Raw genomic sequence first — 17,047 nt, forward strand, 5'->3', positions numbered from 1 at the left:
GAGCATTTATTCCTATGACTTGTGTTGTATCATCCCTCTGTTATTCCTGCTAGAAGTTTACGAATAAAAGTCCAACTTACTTACCAGTTCGCGGTGTGTCCCAGCATCATTTGACAATGTCCTACCAGTGCTGCCAGTCTCAGACTCAGCATAGAGACACCCCCCTTCCCCCCAACTGGTAACACCCAGTAGTACTTTTATTCATTAACTTCTAGCAGGAATAATAGAGAAATGGCACAACATACAATCATAAGAATAAATGCTGCAGAATTGTCATTTCATGTGGAATACAATTATTTACAAAAACAGACATGTTAGGAGAGGTGTTGGGTCTTTTTTAAAGGATATTTGTAAACTTTGTAAATATTCTGTGCTACTGTACATATACAGGGCTGCGCTACTCTCTTTTGTTGCTTCCCTATTTCCGCATGCTCACGCAAAAGGCAGCTAAAGAAAACGGATTTTAAGAGACATCTTGGCCTATTAACTGTAAATGCAGCCGTGTAACCTGTAAGGACTGCACTTTGTGTAAGAACTGCCAGTCCATGCATGCTGAGAACTGTCACTGATGTGCTTGTAAGGCCTCATGCACACGACCGTTGTTTTATTCCGTGTCCGTTGTTCCGTTTTTCGTGATTTTCTGCGCACCCATTGACTTTCAATGGGTCAGTTGAAAACTCGGCTAATGCACCGTTTGCCATCCGTGTCCGTGATCCGTGGTTCCAGTCCGTCCAAAAAATATAACCTGTCCTATTTTTTTCACGGAAAATGGTTTGCGGACCCATTCAAGTCAATGGGACGTGAAAAAACGCGGAGGCACACAAGATTGTCATCCGCATCCGCGCGTCCGCGTCCGTTTTTTTCCTATCATTTGCATGGCAAACTTGACTTAGATTTTTTTTAACTTTCCTTCATGTCTGGTGATCCTCCAAAAATAAAGAAAGACACACGGAAACAAAAACGGAAACGGATCACGGAACAACGGAACCCCATTTTGCGGAACGGAACACAACAACGTTCGTGTGCATGAGGCCTAAAGCAGTAAAGCACTGTTCTGCTGCAAAACTGCCTTATCATTGCCCCCACCACTACAGGGGACCCTGCCCTCCACCTCCCAATTCATAAGAGAAGGGGGGACAATTTCTCTGCCTACGTTGGAATAACAGCAGAACCTACACCTCCAGGACCCCCAGAGGGGGTGTGAAACGGGGTCAGTGGCATATTATTGAGAATTATAGCACATATTAAGTTCTATTAATTTACAATAACCGAAAAATTTGACATCATATTACCCCTTTCACATCACGCTAAAGTTATTTTGTACTTTGTTGCTGCATTTGCTTCTCAGGAATAGAATTGCAAGCATACCTGAGGCTACCCCTATTAAAGGGGTTGTCTGACTTCAGCGGGTGGCATTTATTATGTAAAAGAAGATAATACAGGGCACTTACTAATGTATTGTGATTGTCCATGTTGCCTCCTTTTCTGGCTAGATTATTTTTTCCATCACGTTATACACTGCTCGTTTCCATGGTTATGGCCACCCTGCAATCCATCAGCGGTGGCCGTGTTTGCTCTGGCCTGTGGTCCCGGCCACCAGAGAGTCCAGCGCTTTTTTCTACCATTGATGGATTGCAGGGTGGCCATAACCATGGAAACGAGCAGTGTATAACGTTATAGAAAAAATAATCTATACATTAGTAAGTCCCTTGTATTAACTTCCTTTACATAATAAATGCCACCCGCTGATCTATCTTGATAATCATTGTCAAAAAATTATAAAATTACCCTCAACTAAAAGCCTATAATCAGACCAACAATAAAATAAAAAGCTGAACTGTGTGAGAATCCATATATACGGTTGTTACGGATCAGCAAGTCTGAACCCACTGTGCCAACTAACCGGTTTGGCTTTGAGCTAAATCCTAAGGGTGGTTATTTCGGGGCTTCCCTGGTATTCAACCTTTAATTCCTGTACAGGGACCTAGACTTAGTTGCAGGGAATGAACCGGACTGCTTCCTCCTAGGATAGTCCAGGTAGTTGGCAGCTGAACTACTGGTGTCAGGGACTCTGGTGTAAGCAGGGGCGGATTGGCTATAGACCTTACAGGGAAGTTTGCCCAGTGGGTTGATGCCCAGAGGGCTGCCCAAGCCCCCATCTCTGACTCTGGCTGGGTACATAATCAGTGGTAATTAACTCTGCGAGAATCAGATACTCATGTACCAGGCCGGCGACATGCCCTCCTGAATTCAACTATGTCCCGCATCTCACCTCCTAAGCACCTTGCTCCATATCTTAATCAGAGACACCTGGGAGAGGAGGAGAGAAAATGGCCTCTATTGATGGTCAACTCAGAGAGACAGCTTTTGGGGCAATATACTGTGCGGCACTGTGGTATGTGGTATTTTGCACTATGGTATTGCTGACCGCCTACTTTTGTTGCCGCAGCCCCTGTCAATTTAGACCATCCTACAATATGGGGCCACTTTTAGGTAATTTTTTCCAGTGCCACTTTAGGTTCCCAATCCACCCCTTGGGTGCAAGTACCTCAGGCTCAGGGTTAAGGAAATGCAGCAAAAACACAGGAAAACCGCAGGTATAGTCTGAACATTCACCAAGTCTAGAATGCTGTTTTTTAAAGATTCAGGCAGTGCACAGTTAATGCATACACAGGAAAGATTTGCGGGCAGAGTATTGATGAAGCAAACACAAGGCAGGCAGGAGACTAGACTGGAGCACGGACAGGGGTATACAAACGAGCTTACATTATCCGCACTGAACCTGGGCTTAAAAGTGTAGGGTCACAATGGCAAACACTTGAAACTTGGCTGGTGTACATATAGGACATAATGCACAATAAACACAGGTAAATCGCAATAACACTAGACTATCAAACACCTTTGCTGGTCACCAGGGAACCTAAAGTTCAGGAACGCTCCTGCTGGAGAGGGTGCCTTAAATATCCGGGAACCCTCAGGCTTTGGCTGGGGAAGGATGCGGGAGCACACACAATGGCTGCTTAAGAGGGAGCATCAGGCAGAAGCATGGACCAGGACACTGGATGACACGGTAAGTAGTGCGGTGCCCGTGCCCACAGGGAACAGCAGGAGGGTGGCAAGCACGGATGATAGACCTAACAGCAGTGTATGTGCATATGATTTCTTGTAAACCAGACACCATTAGTGTCTGAGACAGGAAATAGTCATCTTACAACTTACATTGTCAACACTATAATGGGGTTGTGCCAAGTATGAAAGTTATTTCCTATCCACGAGATAAGCAAATGCTCAGGTGGGGGTCTAACCACTGGGACCCCCATTGATCCTGAGAATGAGGAATCCATGTTCCCGTCCTGATGAGGTGGCAGGCCAAGCATGCTCCCTGCAGCTCCATTCATTCTCTAGAGGACTACTGGTGAGAGTAGAGTGCAGCACTTAGCTAATTCCACCAGTCCCACAGAGAATGAATGGATCAGCAAGGTTCATGCTTGGCCTCTCGCTCCATCATGATGAGAACATGGGTTCCACATTGTCAGAATCGATGGGGGTCCCAGTTGTTTGATCCCCACCAATTAGTGTTGAGCGAACCCGAACTGTAAAGTTCTGGTCCGTATCGAACTTTACGATTTTTGGTACCCGAACCCGAACTTTGCTGGAAAAGTTCGGGTTCGAGTTCGGTGCTCGGGCATTTAATAAAACTTATACCAACAAAAGAGAACCGGTACTATATGATACCCAATAAAATTAAATCTTTTATTATGACATAAAAACATACAAACAAATAAATATTTGTAGAGACCATACAGAGTGCCTACAGGGGCAGTCCACAATAACACCGCTACCAACTGGTAGAAAGTCACTGTTAAACACTGTGTATTAAGTATCTAGACCAGCATGTAATATAAAAGCTGCCTCTAGCTATAAACACCATCTGGTATGGATATGTGGGGCATAGATAACATCCGTATGATCCGACTTGTGCGGTATAAACAGTTCAACGCATCACAATGATGCTGCAATGTGTGCACCGAAGCGGTCAGAATCTCCTTCTTACCCGATATCCAGCAGTGTGTGTATGGGCTGTCTCTGTCTGGCGTAGTCCTCGACGCACGTTTCGCTAATGCTTCATCAGGAGGATTTACTTTCTAATGGCTTAGGAGGTCTTTTAACTAGCTAGTGGCCAATGGCTGGCTTTACTAACGTCATGTGTTCCGTTTAACGTTGATTTCACTTGCGGCGCATCACGCAATCAACAGATTTGGTTATTGAAGGGACTTCCGCCCTTCCGTCTGCGCGATCCGAGTGAGGGCAGACGACGTCTGACGTCACCAGAATCCTGCCCCACGGGACGGCGCAAGTCCTCCTATCTGAGACTCGTGATGCGCACCGAAATCATTGCGTTTATTTACTAGGTATGTGGGTAGGTGGAGATCCTTCCTAATCTTGGTATGACTATTGCTTCCATCAATCTCCTATCCCCCCAATAGAGTGAAATAGAGGGCAACATATACTGTCACTAGATATTTCGGTATCGGAGATTCAGACCGCTTCGACGTCAACTCATATATATTGATATCATTCACAAATATCTTGGCATTATGATGCAATGACAATCCAATAATTACATAGTTGTATATTCGGGTGTGCAGAAAGAGTCTATATATATATATAATCATATATGAAGACATATCAATATGAATGTAGTGCCAACAATATTGTGTCTATTAATAGGTGTCTGTGAGAAAGAGTATGTATGCATATGAGTCAAACATGCACAACATGGTGTACATGTATCATATACATACATAACCATGCACTATAGATCAGAGTTGCAGTGTCAGGAGGGGGGCTGTACACATATGTATGTTTCAAAATTATCGACTTGGAGTCGAATATATCATATCTAAGGCTACTTTCACACTTGCGTTAGGAGCGGATCCGTCTGGTGTCTGCACAGACGGATCCGCTCCTATAATGCAGACGTTTGCATCCGTTCAGAACGGATCCGTCTGCATAACTGTTTATTTCAGATCTGATTTTTCACTTCGGAAAACTCAGATCCGACAGTATATTCTAAACACAGAAGCGTTCCCATGGTGATGGGGATGCTTCAAGTTAGAATACACTGAGAACTGTGTACAGATGCTGCCAGGCAGCAGGGGGCAGCCCCCCCCCCCCCTCCTGTATTTAACTTATTGGTGGCCAGTGCGGGCCCCCCCTCCCTCCCCAGTATTAATTGTAACCAGTGCGGCCCCCCTCCCTCTATATTCATCGGTGGCCAGGGCGGATTCCCAGTATTAAATATGACCAGTGCGGCCTCCCCCTCCCTCCCTCCCCAGTATTAAATATGACCAGTGCGGCCTCCCCCTCCCTCTATATTTATTGGTGGCCAGTGCGGATTCCAAGTATTGTGACCAGTGCGGTAAGTGACAGGTCTATGCTATAGGCAATGCGCCGCACAGACCTTTCACTTACCAGTAGGAGGAGCTCCCGGCCGGACACAGACATCGCAGCTCTTCAGGTAAGTATAATGCTTCTATTTATTGCTAAGTAACCATGGCAGCCAAGACTGCAATAGCGTCTTGGCTGCCATGGTAACCGATCGGAGCCCCAGCGATTTAAACTGGGACTCCGATTGGTACTCTCCGCTGCCACCAATGATGGGGGGGGGGGGGTGATTTTAATTAAGGGGGGGGGAGAGGGGAGGCCGCACTGGTCACAATACTTGGAATCCGCACTGGCCACCAATAAATATAGAGGGAGGGGGAGGCCGCACTGATCATATTTAATACTGGGGAGGGAGGGAGGGGGAGGCCGCACTGGTCATATTTAATACTGGGAATCCGCACTGGCCACCGATGAATATAGAGGGAGGGGGGCCGCACTGGTTACAATTAATACTGGGGAGGGAGGGGGGGCCCGCACTGGCCACCAATAAGTTAAATACAGGAGGGGGGGGTCTGCCCCCTGCTGCCTGGCAGCATCTGCCAGGCAGCAGGGGGCAGTCATGTACACAGTTCTCAGTATATTCTAACTTGAAGCGTCCCCATCACCATGGGAACGCCTCTGTGTTAGAATATACTGTCGGATCTGAGTTTCACGATGTAACTCAAATCCGATGGTATATTCTAACATAGAGGCGTTCCCATGGTGATGGGGACGCTTCAAGTTAAAATATACCATCGGATTGGAGAAAACTCCGATCTGATGGTATATTAATAGGGACTCCTGACTTTACATTGAAAGTCAATGGGGGACGGATCCGTTTGAAATTGCACCATATTGTGTCAACGTCAAACGGATCCGTCCCCATTGATTTGCATTGTAAGTCTGGACGGATCCGTTTGGCTCCGCACGGCCAGGCGGACACGAAAACGCTGCAAGCTGCGTTCGGGTGTCCGCCAGCGGAGCGGAGGCCAAACGGTGCCAAACTGATGCATTCTGAGCGGATCCGCATCCACTCAGAATGCATTGGGGCTGTACGGATCCGTTCGGGGCCGCTTGTGAGAGCCTTCAAACGGAACTCACAAGCGGAGCCCCGAACGCTAGTGTGAAAGTAGCCTAATACTACAGGTTTCAATAATTATGATATTGTAACAGCACACCTCACCCCCCCCCCCCCCCCCCCCCACACAAACAGATGCCACAGCATCCTCCAACCAGTTACATGTACACTCACCTAAAGAATTATTAGGAACACCTGTTCTATTTCTCATTAATGCGATTATCTAGTCAACCAATCACATGGCAGTTGCTTCAATGCATTTAGGGGGGTGGTCCTGGTCAAGACAATCTCCTGAACTCCAAACTGAATGTCAGAATGGGAAAGAAAGGTGATTTAAGCAATTTTGAGCGTGGCATGGTTGTTGGTGCCAGACGGGCCGGTCTGAGTATTTCACAATCTGCTCAGTTACTGGGATTTTCACGCACAACCATTTCTAGGGTTTACAAAGAATGGTGTGAAAAGGGAAAAACATCCAGTATGCGGCAGTCCTGTGGGCAAAAATGCCTTGTGGATGCTAGAGGTCAGAGGAGAATGGGCCGACTGATTCAAGCTGATAGAAGAGCAACGTTGACTGAAATAACCACTCGTTACAACCGAGGTATGCAGCAAAGCATTTGTGAAGCCACAACACGCACAACCTTGAGGCGGATGGGCTACAACAGCAGAAGACCCCACCGGGTACCACTCATCTCCACTACAAATAGGAAAAAGAGGCTACAATTTGCACAAGCTCACCAAAATTGGACTGTTGAAGACTGGAAAAATGTTGCCTGGTCTGATGAGTCTCGATTTCTGTTGAGACATTCAAATGGTAGAGTCCGAATTTGGCGTAAACAGAATGAGAACATGTATCCATCATGCCTTGTTACCACTGTGCAGGCTGGTGGTGGTGTAATGGTGTGGGGAATGTTTTCTGGGCACACTTTAGGCCCCTTAGTGCCAATTGGGCATCGTTTAAATGCCACGGGCTACCTGAGCATTGTTTCTGACCATGGCCATCCCTTCATGACCACCATGTACCCATCCTCTGATGGCTACTTCCAGCAGGATAATGCACCATGTCACAAAGCTCGAATCATTTCAAATTGGTTTCTTGAACATGACAATGAGTTCACTGTACTAAAATGGCCCCCACAGTCACCAGATCTCAACCCAATAGAGCATCTTTGGGATGTGGTGGAACGGGAACTTCGTGCCCTGGATGTGCCTCCCTCAAATCTCCATCAACTGCAAGATGCTATCCTATCAATATGGGCCAACATTTCTAAAGAATGCCATCAGCACCTTGTTGAATCAATGCCACGTAGAATTAAGGCAGTTCTGAAGGCAAAAGGGGGTCCAAAACCGTATTAGTATGGTGTTCCTAATAATTCTTTAGGTGAGTGTATATATCAGTCTGTGTGTGGTAGATGTAGACATGCGGGACGGTGCATCATCTATCCTTGGTGATCTCACCGGGCAGACGACTCTCCCCACTCCACAGTTCACAACATCACACCAGATCTGTTCTTGAAGTGTCTTAAAGTGTCAAGTGCATATTATAATATTAGTATCAAAGTGCATATATCCTACCATCAATACAAATTTAATAAAACTTGTTGAAAGGCTGCAGGGCTTTTATAGTTTTTTGCGGTCTGTTTTTCACGGATCCGTTCCGTTTTTGAGTTCCGTTTTTCAGTATGGCACATACAGTATACAGTAATTACATAGAAAAAATTGGGCTGGGCATAACATTTTCAATAGATGGTTCCGCAAAAACGGAACGGATACGGAAGACATACGGATGCATTTTTTTTTGTGGACCCATTGACTTGAATGGAGCCACGGAACGTGATTTGCGGGCAATAATAGGACATGTTCAATCTTTCAACGGAACGGAAATACGGAAACGGAATGCTTACGGAACACATTCTGTTTTTAATGCGGAACCATTGAAATGAATGGTTCCGTATACGGACTGTATACGGAACACAAAAAAACGGCCCGTACACTCGCAAAAAAAACGATCGTGTGAACTAGGCCTTAGTGCGATTTTTTTGTGGCTTCAATACACCATCTTTGCAACCCTGACACAGAAAGACATGAATCTGGCTGTTAATTCTGTGGGTGACCTACAGCGATTTCTTTTTTTTTTTTTTTTTTTTGTGGGTGCAATGCAACATTGTACTTTGTACCCATGACACACAAAAATAATAGCTAATCCGTCTGTTAGGTGCACGTCATATACCCCTTTATTGCGTGAAGAACACCTGCACTGCATACGTGACAGGGAAATTGATATAGTTAATCTGTCTGTTAGTTAGGGCTCGTTCACACGACCGTATTTTTCAGTGTTTTGCGGGCTGTTTTTGACGGATCCGTTGTTCCGTTTTTTGTTTCCATTGTGTTTCCGTTTCTGGTCCGTTTTTCCAGTCCGTTTTTCCGTATGGCATATACAGTATATAGTAATTACATAGAAAAAATTGGGCTGGACATAAAATTTTCAATAGATGGTTCCGCAAAAATGGAATGGATACAGAAGACATACGGATGCATTTCCATATGTGTTCCTTTTTTTTGCGGACCCATTGACTTGAATGGAGCCACGGAACGTGATTTGCGAGCAATAATAGGACATATTTTATCTTTCAACGGAACGGAAAATCGGAAATACAGAAACGGAATGCATAAGTAGTTTTTTTTGCAGAATCATTGAAATGAATGGTTTCGTATACGTAACGCAAAAAACGGCCCGTATACGGAACGCAAAAAACGTTCATGTGAACGAGCCCTTAGGTGCATGTCATATACCCATTTATTGCGTGAAGTACACCTGCACTGCATATGTGACAGGGAAATTGATATAGTTAATCTGTCTGTTAGTTCAGTTGGTGACCTCAAAGAATTAGGAGGACCACCGCAGCACATCTCTGATGACGAAACACAGGTGCCAACTGCTATGGCTTTCTGCAGTGTGCAGACCGGCAAAGAGGGCAGGGGTGAAGAGTGGGTGGAAGATGATGTGGAGGATGATGAGGTCCTAGACCCCACATGGAATCAAGGTCATGCGAGTGACGTGTGCAGTTCGGAGGAAGAGGTGGTGGTCACACAGCGCCAGCCACACAGCAAAAGAGGGAGCAGTGTGCAAAAGCAGAGTGGCCGTCCCCTAGCTAGTACGCCTGCTACTGCCCACCGCACCCAGGGACTGAGCACAACAAAGCCAGCTCCAAAGAGTTCCCTGGCATGGCAGACAATGTGCTGACGACAAGACGCGAGTGGTTTGCACACTGTGCAATCAGAGCCTGTTCTAAACCTGAGCACCACCTGCATGACCAGGCATCTAAATGCAAAGCACTAGCTGCAGTGGAGTAAACACCTCAAAAACCACGAAAGATCTCACGCTCCTTCTGGTCCCTCTTCTGCTGCAGTCTCGGCCTCTTCCTGCCCCTCTGGAGTGACAGTGGCACCTGCCACCCCGCAAACAGAGGATGTGGCAGCAACGCCACCACATCCGTCACCAAGCATCTCCACAATGTCCCATGGAAGCGTTCAGCTGTCCATCTCCCAAACACTGGAGAGAAAGAGGAAGTACCCCCCTACCAACCCACAATCCCTGGCCCTGAATGCCAGCATTTAAAAATTCCTGGCCTTTGAAATGCTGTCATTCCGTCTGGTGGAGACGGAGACTTTTAAAAAACTTATGGCGGTGGCTGTCCCACAGTACGTGGTTCCCAGCCGCCACTACTTTTCCAGGCAAGCCATCCCCGCCCTGCACAACCAAGTGGCGGACAAAATTAGGTGTGCACTGCACAACGCCATCTGTGGCAAGGTCCACATAACCACCGATAAGTGGACCAGTAAGCACGGGCAGGGACGTTATATCCCTCTAACTGCACACTGGGTAAATGCAGTGGCGGCTGGGCCTGAGGCGGATAGCAGTTTGGTGCATGTCCTTCCGCCACCGAGGATTCCAGGACGTTTCTCTTTGCCTCCTCCTCCTACTCCGCTTCCTCCTCTACAGCCTCCTCATCTGGTCAGCGTAACACCTTCACCACCAACTTCAGCACAGCCAGGGGGAAACGACAGCAGGCTGTTTTGAAACTCATCTGTTTGGGGGAAAAAAAACCACACCGCGCAGGAGCTGTGGACGGGCATGGAACAACAGACTGATGAGTGGTTGGTGCCACTGACCCTCAAGCCCGGCCTGGTGCTGTGCAATAATGGGCGAAATCTCGTAGCATCTCTGGGCCTAGCCGGTTTGATGCACATCCCTTGCCTGGCGCATGTGCTGAATTTGCTGGTGCAGAGGTTTCTGAAATTTCCCCGATATGTCAGAGCTGCTGCAGAAAGTGCGGTCCGTTTGTGCGCGCTTTCGGCGTTCTCACCCTGCTGCTGCTCGCCTGTCTGCGCTGCAGTGTAACTTCGGCCTTCCCGTTCACCGCCTCATATGCGACGTGCCCACAAGGTGGAACTTCACCTTGCACATGCTGGAGAGACTGTGCGAGCAGCAGCAGGCGATAGTGAAGTTTCAGCTGCAGCACGCACGGGTGAGACGCTCTGCGGAACAGCACCACTTCACCACCAACGAGTGGGCCTCCATGCGGGACGTGTGTGCCATGTTGCGCTGTTTCGAGTACTCCACCAACATGGCCAGTGCCGATGACGCAGTCCTCAGCGTTACTATCCCACTTCTATGTCTCCTTGAAAAACGCTTCGGGCGATGATGGAAGAGGATGTGGCACAGGAGGAAGAGGAAGAGGGATCATTTCCATGGTTATCAGGCCAGTCATTCACAAGTGACTCAGAGAGTGGGTTCCTACTTCCTGCACCAACAGAGGCCAAGTACACAATTGTCCAGCCACGGCAGAGTTCTGGAGGATGAGGAGGATGATGAGGAGGAGGAACCGTGTTCGCAGCCAGGTGCCACCCAAAGCAGCTCATGGGCATCACTGGAGCGTGGCTGGGGGGATACAGAGGACACAGACAATACACAGCTTGTCGTTGTCTCTGGGCAGCCTGGCACACATGAGCGACTACATGATGCGGTGCCTGCTCAACGATCGCTGAGTTGCTCACATTCTAACCAGTACTGATTACTGGGTGGCTACCCTGCTGGATCCCCGCTACAAGTACAAAGTGCCATCCTTAATTCCGTCACTGGATGATAGGAAGATGTGCGAGTACAAGCGCACGCTAGTAGACATGCTGCTGATTGCATTCCCACCTGACACCGGGGGCTCAGTGGAAGTACAAGGCGAAGGAAGAGGAGGAGGAAGAAGAAGTCGCCAATGCAGCTGGGGCACCGCCAGCACCTCAGAAGGAAGGGTTAGCATGGCCGAAATGTGGAAAAGCTTTATCAGCACGCCACAACAACCAGCACCCCCAGCTGATATGGAAAGTCTTAGCAGATGGCAGCATTTCAGCAACATGGTGGAGCAGTATGTGTGCACACGCCTACACGTACTGACTGATGGGTCTGCCCCATTCATCTTCTGGGTCTCCAAATTGGGCAGATGGCCTGAGCTTGCACTTTATGCCTTGGAAGTGCTGGCCTGCCCTGTGGCCAGTTTATTGTCCGAACATGTGTTCAGCACGGCAGGAGGGGTGATCATAGACAAGAGCAGCCGCCTGTCCACAGCCAATGTGGACAAGCTCACGTTCATTAAAATGAACCAGGCATGGATCCCACAGGACTTGTCCATACCTTGTGCAGAATAGACAAGTATACCGGCTGCACCCAGCCATTGTTATACTCCAGCAAACTTTCTCTTTGTTTTCTTTTTTATATTTCCCAATGTTTTGGTGTCTTCTCAAATTTATAAAAAATAAAAAAATAAGATAAAAAAATAAAAAAAATACTAAAATAGTGTTGGCTACCTGCTCCTCCTCCACCACCGCTTCCACCTACACCGCCACGTCCACCACCTCCTCAACCTCCTACTCCACTTTGACCTCCGCCTCCTAGTTCAAGATCATTATTTTTTTACTTATTTTTTTAATTCTATGTTATTTTAAAATTATTTTCCTATACACATTTGTTTGCAGGGCAATTGTCCTGCTCTTCCCCCCCATTTTGCTTCCTTTTGCAGCCCTCTAACCCTTTCTATGACTCTTTTAGAGCCATTTTTGTGCCCCAAAGTTCGGGTCACCATTGACTTCAATGGGATTCGGGTTCGGAGTCAAGTTCGGGTCCCGAACCCGGCGAACCCGAACTTCCAGGTGTTCGTTCAACCCTACCGCCACTCATGGCAAATTAACTCAGTTTTCATACATGGCAAACCAATCTAATATCAGCCAGTGACCCTGATGGCTATACCCTGCCAATATCAGCTCTTCTAGGCATCCAATCCTTCTTCTACCTCTCTCATTGGGAAGAGACATACCGGGAATAATATATGCTTATAGAAAACTGGAACCAGATTCTTTGACAAAAATGTTAATTTTCCAGACAGACAGATCTTTTACTATAGCTTGTGAGACTACCATTTATTACCACATCAGTGAATAATGGGAAGAGTAGTTCAGTAGACATCAGTAAATGAGGAGGTTGTCAGTTATTCTTCAGTTTTTGGGAGATTAATATGAGCTTGTAAAAGGCAGTCGAGGGGATGATAACAATTGGTAGCAGAGAACATAGAGTGGCTGACACCCTTCATAGCGTCGCCCTGACCCGTGCAATGAACCATATCTTGTTGGCAGGTGTTTTTGGCAGAGACTGTGGCCAGTGTGCTGACTGCCTTCAGGAAGAGATTTATAACCAGAGGACAGTGTGCCTTCATTGAAAGACTGAAACTATTAAGCTGTTTACTCTCATAGATGGACTATTTGGTAGCTCATAGTAACCACCAAGCTTATAATTCATCTGTAACCATTGAGCTTTGTACCCGGTTGTGACTGTAACTGCTAAACACTGCGCCTCCTACTGGAGTAAAGTCAAATTGCAAGTTCAGCTAAAGTGTCCTCCGCATTGCTGCATTATCCTCAAGCGGGATTCACACACACACACACACACACACACACACACGTAGCATTTGTGTCATAAATCCTGAAGAATACAGACTTGAATAATCATTTAATTTATTTAGAATTTATACTAAATATATAAGCCATTGTAAACATACTGTTCTCCAAAACACACCGACCAGTAATTCACAATGAAGCAGCATCAGCCATGCACATTATCTGACAGCTATCTCTCCCAACCCCACCATACACATGCATGCTTAGGTTGGCTGAGCATGCATGTGTCCTGAACAAGTTGAGGCTAGAATGCCACTGCCTGACACTTCAGGCACTGACTGATCTTGGTGAGAACAAAAAGATCAGTCAATTTCAATCCAACTGCCTGATTTATATCTTTCTCACGTCTGGTGGGTTTGGCCAACATTTATCTAATACATACACTACTCATAAAAAGTTACGGATATTTGGCTTTCAAGTGAAATTTATGGAAAACGTAAAAAGTTCATGCTACAGTGATATTATATCATAAAAGTAGGGCATTTAAGTAGAAGCATGCAATGGTGATCTCCTCATCTTAAACAATTTAGGCTACATGCACACGACTGTTGTATGTTTTGCGGTCCGCAAATTGCGGATCCGCAAAACACGGATGGCGTCCGTGTGTGTTCCGCAGTTTGCGGAACGGCATGGACAGTCATTAACATAACTGCCTATTCTTGTCCGCAAAATGGACAAGAATAGGACAGGTTATATTTTTTTTGCGGACCACGGAACGGAGCAACTGATGCGGACAGCACACGGAGTGCTGTCCGCATATTCTGCGGCCCCATTGAAGTGAATGGGTCCGCATCCAAGTCGCAAAAACTACGGCTCGGTTGCTGACCAAAACAACGGTCGTGTACATGAGGCCTTATTGAAACAAAAGGCAACAACAGTGTTGGGTATACCCCCACAAAAAATGTTAATGTCTCAAAAAGTTGTCATGTGGCATCAATTACAGCTTGACAACGACGTCTCATGCTGTTCACAAGTTGACTTATTGTCTGCTGAGGCTTGGCATCCCACTCTTCTGGAAGGGCGGCCCTCAAGTCATTGAGGTTCTAGGCTACAGAGGTATGGGCTTGTCACTGTACCATTCACAAAGTGCAGGGCAGTTCTGTATTGACTAGACACACCTGCCCACACTGTAACATAACCACCACCAAAGGCTCGTCTGGTGACAACAGTGGCTGATGTATACCGCTCTCCTTGACGTTTTCAACATTGTTGGCGGCCATCATTTCTGGTCAGTGTGAATCGACTTTTATCAGTGAACAGCATAGATGCTCCCTGGCCCGTGCAAGATGATGACGCCTGTGGTCAGGTACCCTTACAGGTCGTTTAGCATGCAGACCATGCTGATGTAAATGGTTTTGAATGGTCTGACGTGACACTTGGGTGCCTCTCACCTCCCTTAAATGTGCCTGGAGTTGTGTGGCATTCATCCAGTTCTGCAGGGCATTGTTAACAATGAAGTGGGGGATGCGGCCAAACGATGCCTACTTCTATGCCTTTCTGTGACTCCTCCAATCTTTCTGTATCTCTGTTGCAACCTCCTTATGACACTCACGCTTTAAGATCAGTGGCCTCTTCAGTTTGAGTACATTCTGCTTGAAGCCTCACAATGGCGAGGTACTGTTGATCAATTGTTTAAATACTAATTCTAATTGAACCAGGAAATGTATTGGGCGAATCATGGATCAAACACCTGTTGTGAATTTTGCCGTTAAGCTCTTTGTTAGAGGACAGCAAGTTGTGCAAAACGTACTGAAACATTGAACAGTTAGACATGTGTATTCAAAGGTTTAGAGAAGGTCACATTAAGTTCATCTGTAAAGGTTAGAGTGCAATTTAGGTTCATCCTGAAATTTCCCCCACAAGCCAAATATCCCTAACTTTTTGTGAGTAGTGTATGGCCAAATATTGGTCAGTTGTGGTGGACTCCCTGTTCTCATGACACAGTTGATACAGAACAATCTTTGGAGAAATATTTGATAATAAAGAAAAACTACTTAAAGTATAGTTGTAAGAAGGGAGAGAATCTTGAAGTTTCTTCACTTCAGAAGAGTTTTATTACATTTACTTTTTTCAACTCCTGCTACAAGGCAACTTTGGTTGATAAAAGGTCTTTGGGTGAAGAACTGGTTTTGAAAGTGATGTGTGAAGAATCAGGTAAGTCCTCAATTCACCTGCTGCAGTGGAGCTGAAGCAAACAACCCCACAGTGTGGTCAAGCCACTCCCACCCAAGGCAGCCAATGACCACACGATTTTGCTGTAAAATCATGCAGCCATTGGCTGCCAAGGGTGTACGTAGCTTGGCCAGCCGCACCTTGGGATGTACCCTCACGGTGCCCATCAATGGGTTCTCCAGAGTGTCTGCACTGGCTAATAGAGATGGTATTCCAAGTGTAGGACTCCCCTCTATTAAATTAATTTATGATAATAGGGCTTAGGGAAAGGTGTCAGATTCTTGTAAGAAATAAAGCAATTACCTATCTCCTTAAATTTACACCCATAACCATACATGTACAGATGTTCAATAAAACTCTACGCAGTAAAGCTATAAAAAGCCAATTATTACTATGTGCTGCTGAATCCAGAATTATTCTGCAAAAGGTCAATGGTGTGCATATTGTATCCACAGTGGCATACAGAGATCGAATCCAGAAACAGGCATAAGGGTACGGCCACAAGGTCAGGTTTCCTGATGCAGTTTTGGAAGCCAAAATCAGGAGTGAATCATAAAAGAAGAGGAAGTATGGACAGATACTAATCTTAGTTTTTGAATTCACTCCTGATTTTGGCTTCCAAAACTGCTTCAGGAAGCCTGAACATGTGGCCGTACACTGAGACCCCTGTTTAGGGTAGGGCATCAGTCTTAAAAATGGGAACCATGAGAATCCAAAATAGTTTTCATGAATCATATTGGGCTGATCAGAGTCATGTGCTGTCATGAATACATTCACATACAGTATGTAGTAGCAAAATAGAATCAAGAGAAAGTTAAAAAAAAGTTTTAAAAAATGATGCCTTACCTGAATGCTTCCAGTCTAAACTATATGTATATAACTATACTATATAAAATAAAATAAAAAGCACAACTTTCTATTATTAATACTTACAAATTCAAGTAGCATGAGGAAATCTGGAAAAGTAGTCACAGTCTTTAGTCCTGATGGTAGTGGAGAGACGTCTCCATACACAGGTTGTGCATTGGTGGTTGCCATTGTGTAAAGTCTGGTGACAAGCCTGTGTAATACTGGAATAGCGGCTGCCTGTATAATGCTGAGACTTCTGCCAGGTAAAAGCTACTTATTCACTCCCCACTCCACCTTGGAGGGATGGTAAACCCTCTACCACTCCCTCAGCTGTGTCATGCTCACCTGTAAAAGGTGTTGCAGGCTAGTGAGGGATAAAGAACTGGAGAAACAGATATCTCAGTATGTAACTAAACTATGCAGGATGACAGGTGAATATTGGGTTTAGATGATAGCTAAATCTTCTCTGTGGAACTTCTTCAACAGATCACCTAGTACACTGCACATACCTGTACATGGTAC

The 17,047-nt window shown here is 46.0% G+C and overlaps 1 protein-coding gene across 1 annotated transcript in view; it reads right to left on the reverse strand.

Moving 5' to 3' along the window:
* Nucleotides 1-16,752, reverse strand: part of MAL (mal, T cell differentiation protein) — a 97,349-nt gene extending 80,597 nt beyond the window's left edge. The window contains exon 1 of the mRNA XM_040429631.1: nucleotides 16,610-16,752. Coding sequence (XP_040285565.1) covers nucleotides 16,610-16,714 — 105 coding nt within the window. The 5' untranslated portion in view covers nucleotides 16,715-16,752. The remainder of the gene's footprint in view (nucleotides 1-16,609) is intronic.
* Nucleotides 16,753-17,047: the final 295 nt, after the last annotated feature.

Source organism: Bufo bufo, chromosome 4 (genome assembly GCF_905171765.1).
Source record: "Bufo bufo chromosome 4, aBufBuf1.1, whole genome shotgun sequence".
Lineage (NCBI taxonomy): Eukaryota > Metazoa > Chordata > Amphibia > Anura > Bufonidae > Bufo > Bufo bufo.